Source organism: Sorghum bicolor, chromosome 8, assembly GCF_000003195.3.
Source record: "Sorghum bicolor cultivar BTx623 chromosome 8, Sorghum_bicolor_NCBIv3, whole genome shotgun sequence".
Lineage (NCBI taxonomy): Eukaryota > Viridiplantae > Streptophyta > Magnoliopsida > Poales > Poaceae > Sorghum > Sorghum bicolor.
In genome coordinates, this window is record NC_012877.2 from 40,318,046 (window position 1) to 40,323,262 (window position 5,217).

Sequence of the window (5,217 nt, forward strand, 5' to 3'; positions counted from 1 at the left end):
TTCTCGGCGAGTTAGCGGGTGGAGATTGGAGAGCGGTTCACGGCGGAGCTTTGGGTGAAGTTTGGTGGGCAATGGCGCAGCAGGGAACGCGCGCGAGCTCGCCGGAGTAAGCTCGCGGAGGAGAGCTCCCGGCGGCCGCGTTTCTGGCGAGCAGGGCGAGGGAGAGCGAAGTGGACGCGTCCACTCTGCGCGGCGATGCCATGGAGGTCATGCATGCGACGGGAGCTGACAGGCGGGGCCAGAAATGACGTATGGACGACAAATGTCGCCGTTGTGCTGCCGCCGGTCGGCCACGTCGGCGAGCTTCAAACCGATTCAGACAAAACGATGGCCGACTGACAGAGCTACTTTGGCAACGATTTACTCCCAAATCAGTGCGAATTAGAGGACGGTGCAGTTGACAAAGTTGGAGTTCCAACTGAGTTCTAAAACTTTGTCAATTGGAGCAAAAGCCAATTCGACCTGGATTGAAAGATATAGAGTTTTCAAAATTGATCAAGCAAATTGGTTTCGTTCCAGGACTTAGAAAATTTTCTAAGTGTTGGAAACAGCCCCAAATCTGCCTTGTGGGTCACTTTTGAGCTATTTGTTTTCATTTTCATGAGATGGCCATAAAACAACTTTTGTTCCTTATAAAATTTGCTACAACTGTGCTGTAGAAAGTTTTGACATGCAAACATTTTATGAAACACTTTTTAAAAGCCTAAGCAAAAGAGGTTTCTAGGGCCTATTTTCATAAGTGTGACTTAAAGGCATATTTTGGAGAAGTGACCAACATGAACATTGTTCCCAAAGTCAAGTTAAACATAGATAAACTAATTACCAAGGCATTGAGCACAAACACAAGCATGGTTCACTCAATTATAAGCATAGGAAGCCTATTTAAGCAAGTTAAAACACATTTTTGCATAGAATGACATGGCTCCAGGTATATGATGATCATGACATGCTTTGAGTAGATGATGATGCTTATGCTATGCACATGATCAATGCAACCATAACACTGGGGTGTTACATATGGTATATGACATAGATCATAGGCCCTGTTTTTGATGCTAGCATATGAACTAGAATATAGTTCTAGTGAAAATGATATGACATACATTTTATTATATAGTTCTTATAGTATAATACTACCCTAGGGCTAGTAGTGTATTATATGAACTAGTGCTAAGCGTATGTTGTATTATTCTCACTTAGGACTTTAGTCTAATTGCTTCATGTTAATTAATTGCCTAGAAATAGCTTTGTGTGAAGATGGGGGTTTATCATGCTCTTTTGAGTAGGCTCGGGCTTCTTACCTGTCGATCCATAAGGTCGGGGACCCGGGGGAGTCCGAGTAGGTTCTTTGCATGTAAGCATGGTGCTTGGGTGTAAAGGCGGGGTAAATGCATTGTCCTAGTCCACGGTTGAGGGGATGGCGGCAGGTGGTGACAGCCCTGTTCGTCCTTGGCATTCCCCCACATTCGGCTAGGGTGTAGGAGTCTAAATAGTTGCGGAGGTTGTTGGCAGACCAGTACTCGCGTAACCTCCCAAACCATCTAAACACAGGACTAGATCTAAGTAGTATAATGACATGATTAACTTGTTCTGTGACATGATCTGTATCTAGGACCACACCTGCACCAATAGGTTGTTTGTTTATTCTTTGATTCAATTCATTCTTTTATTCTCTTTTTATTCCTTAGCCCATATGCCATGCCTAGATTGTGATGGATCACTATTCTACATATAAATGTTTATCACCTGCTATGACCTTTGATTCCATTATTGCTATCATAATTACTTTGATCTATGCTTATCTTAGAATCCTTAACATATTAAGCCTTCCTTAGAGCGAACCTATAAATACGACACTCGGTAAATCCCCGGGTTGAAATGCTACACGATAATTCCCGTCCGCTTGCGGTACTTAAACTCCAAACCTAAGGAACTATCACCCCGGTATATACTTAACACTGTTGCTAGACATGCGCCGAGCTAGTGACTTGTTAAGGAATACCAACATGCAATCCTAGTGCCACTACCATGATTAAGAACTGGAACCCTACCCTAACGGTAATAAGGCGCCGTTATCGGGAAGGTAGATCTAGCTTCCTATTCAAGGTGGTGCTGCTACGGATCTTCCAATATAACACTGCCAATGTCATTATCATGAGTAGAGCAGAACCCTATTCTAGGTAGCGACGCTAAGAAACGCTAACAAGCATTTTTGGCACCGTTGCTTAGGATAGATTTATACTCTAGTCTTGGTGATTGCGACTTATGGCCGCCGAGAAGACACTCCGCGAGTTCTCCGTGCCCGCTGTCACCAACATGGCCACTGGCCCCGCTGTTGACACGGCTGGCAAGAACATCGAGCTACGCACCGGCCTGATCACCATGGTGCAGGCGAGCCCATTCCGTGGCTTGCCAAGTGAGGATGCGAATGCACACCTTCAACACTTCCTGGAGCTATGTGACACGATTGTCATCAAGGACATCACACCTGATGTCATTCGGCTCCGCCTCTTTCCTTTCTCCCTCGTGGGGAAGGCGAAGAGGTGGTTCTATCAAGATAAGGAAGCTGTCACCACGTGGGCAAAATTCTCCACGGCATTCCTCGCCATGTTCTTCTCCATAAGCAAAACCAATGCTTTGAGGGGAAGGATTGCCAGTTTTCAACAAAATGCCAGCGAAACAATCCCTGAAGCATGGGAGCGGCTACAAGAGTACATCCTAAGCTGCCCCCATCACAGCATGGAGAACTGGATGGTGCTCCAGAACTTCTACAATGGGCTCATGCCTATGTCGAAGGGACACCTAGGCGCCGCCGCTGGAGGCGCGTTTATCACTTACCACCGCCGGGTCCAAGGCCCTGATCGAGAAGATGGTAGAACACCAGAGCTGGGGGGAGGACAGAACTCAACCACCAGCTGCCAAAACACAAAAAGGCATGCATACCGTGAAGGAGACGGATATGCTTGCCACAAAAATAGATTTATTGATGAAGCAACTCACCGAAAAGAACCAAGGGAACCCCTCGAACTCGATGAAGGCCATAGACTCGCACATGACGTGCGAGGTCTGTGGAGAAGTTGGTCATTCGGGGAATGATTGCCCCGAAACCCGTGAAGACGCTGCCAACATCAACAACGGGTTCCGCCAACAAGGAGGCGCCAACCAAGGTAATGGTTGGAATAATCAGTCACGCTCATCATTCCAAGGTAACTCGAGTTTTAATTCGAACCAACCTTCATTAAAAGACTTAGTTCTTGGACAGGCTAAAATAAATGAAAGCTTAACCAAAAAGATGCTGTCCAACGACAAAATTTTAGAAAATGTAAATATGAAATTAGAAAACTTGACTTCTTCTGTTCATAATCAACTGAGCTTTAATAAGATGCTTCAAACACAAATAGCTCAGATAGCTGCTGCCCTTCCTACTGAATACAAAAATAATTCTGAAAATGTAAAAGCGGTGACCACGAGGGGTGGTAAGACCACTCGTGATCCACCGAACCCTAACGCTGATGCAGGGAAGGACAAAGTGCAACAGGAGATAACAAAGAAAACCCAAAAAGATGTCAGACCAGAAGAAGAGGAAATGGCACCAAAAGACCCATTGGGGTACACGGACACCATGTATCTGCCATTTCCCACAAGAAATATAAAACAAGCTGTGGATGAACAATTCACTCGCTTTGTTGAGATGATCGAGAAGATACATGTAAGCGTTCCGTTGATGGACGTTCTACATGTACCTTCTTATGCCAAGTACATCAAGGATATCATCAACAACAAGCGCCCACTGCCATCCACTGAAACAATTAAGCTGACGGAAGAGTGTAGCACTGCTATACTCAACCGTCTCTCAGAGAAGAGGAAGGACCCGGGGTGCCCTACAATCACATGCTCAATCGGAACTCAGCGCTTTGATCATGCGCTATGTGATTTAGGTGCAAGCGTAAGTGTGATGCCTAAAGTTGCCTTTGACCAGCTCAACTTCACTCAACTCAAGCCAACCACGATGACTCTCCAACTGGTCGACTCATCGGTCAGGCATCCAACGGGAATAGCCGAAGATGTACCAGTACAAATCAGAGGACTGTTTGTTCCCGTGGACTTTGTGGAGCTTGACATGGAGTTAACCAAGGAATCACCATTGATCCTTGGGAGACCCTTCTTGAGCATTGCAGGAGCACAGATTGATGTGAAGGAAGGAAAGATCAGTTTACACATCAATGGGAAGGAGGACAAGTTTGACTTCAAACCAAGGCATCAAGAGCAATGCTCAATGATCCGGGTTAGATATGGACCAAATAAACAGATAAAAGAGGTGCAGATACAGCCTGAAATTATTTATAGCATCTCTAAATCAGTAAAAAGACCTACACAAAAGCCAGAGCAAAAGAAAAAGGCAGCTCCCAAAAAGAAACATGAGGGGCAAAATAAAGCTTGTAAGCAAAACAAGGCTCTGGAAGAAAAAGAGAGTCCCCTTCCACCAAAGAAGGTATGGAAGGAGATCCAAAAGGCAACCACACCACCAAAAACCAATCAGATGAAGTGGAGGCCAAAGAAGAAACAAGCATCTCCGTCCACTTCTCCCGGACAAGGAGATCCATCACCAAGCACGGGAGAAAATGGTCTTGCTCACCAGACCTAAAAAGGTAAGCCCTGAAAAAAAAAATAAAACAATAATAATAATAAACACCGGCCAAAAGCTAGCTTGGGGGAGGACCCCCAATCCCGAGGTTATCTGCATTGCATATTTATTTTCATGCATCCTTAATTTTAAATTAGCATGTTTACTTTATGAAATTTCCATGTTTTATTTATTGCATATAAAAAATGAAAAATGCTAAAAAGACAAAAATATAATTCCACTCTTATATGTGATGTAAGATATATGCTTCTTCCTTGTTGAAATGATGAATAGTTGCTCTATCGTAATTTCTTTCCAGTATCTAGTTTCAACCTTGAATTCTCCAAACTAATAAAATAATTAAATGCGTGGGTTGCAAAATGCTCTATCTAAAGTCTAAAGTAATTAATAGATATATTTGTGATGATCTCAGCTGCTAGTATCCTGTTCTAAACAATGCTAGAGTTATGGAGTTTCTACAAAAATAAAATAATCACATTGAGTTAGATTAAGCTTTGTTGACCCTTTGAGAGGTTGTCATACCATTGAAAACAAAAATATTTCATTATGTTATCATCTCAAAAGTTTGTTAG

General features: G+C 43.7%; 1 protein-coding gene across 1 annotated transcript; it reads left to right on the forward strand.

Annotated features, from left to right (window-relative positions):
* LOC110437573 lies at positions 2,266-4,645 on the forward strand. The gene is made up of 2 exons (XM_021466046.1): positions 2,266-2,416; positions 3,402-4,645. The coding sequence occupies exons 1-2, from the start codon at positions 2,266-2,268 to the stop codon at positions 4,643-4,645; spliced, it is 1,395 nt and encodes a 464-aa protein (XP_021321721.1).

What these genes read in the sequence shown, in the direction of transcription:
- LOC110437573 (XM_021466046.1), top strand. Translation starts at nt 2,266, where the DNA reads ATGGCCGCCGAGAAGACACTCCGCGAGTTCTCCGTGCCCGCTGTCACC. An exon ending in CCCATTCCGTGGCTTGCCAA is followed by an intron (nt 2,417 to 3,401) that starts GTGAGGATGCGA and finishes AAACACAAATAG; the next exon opens with CTCAGATAGCTGCTGCCCTT.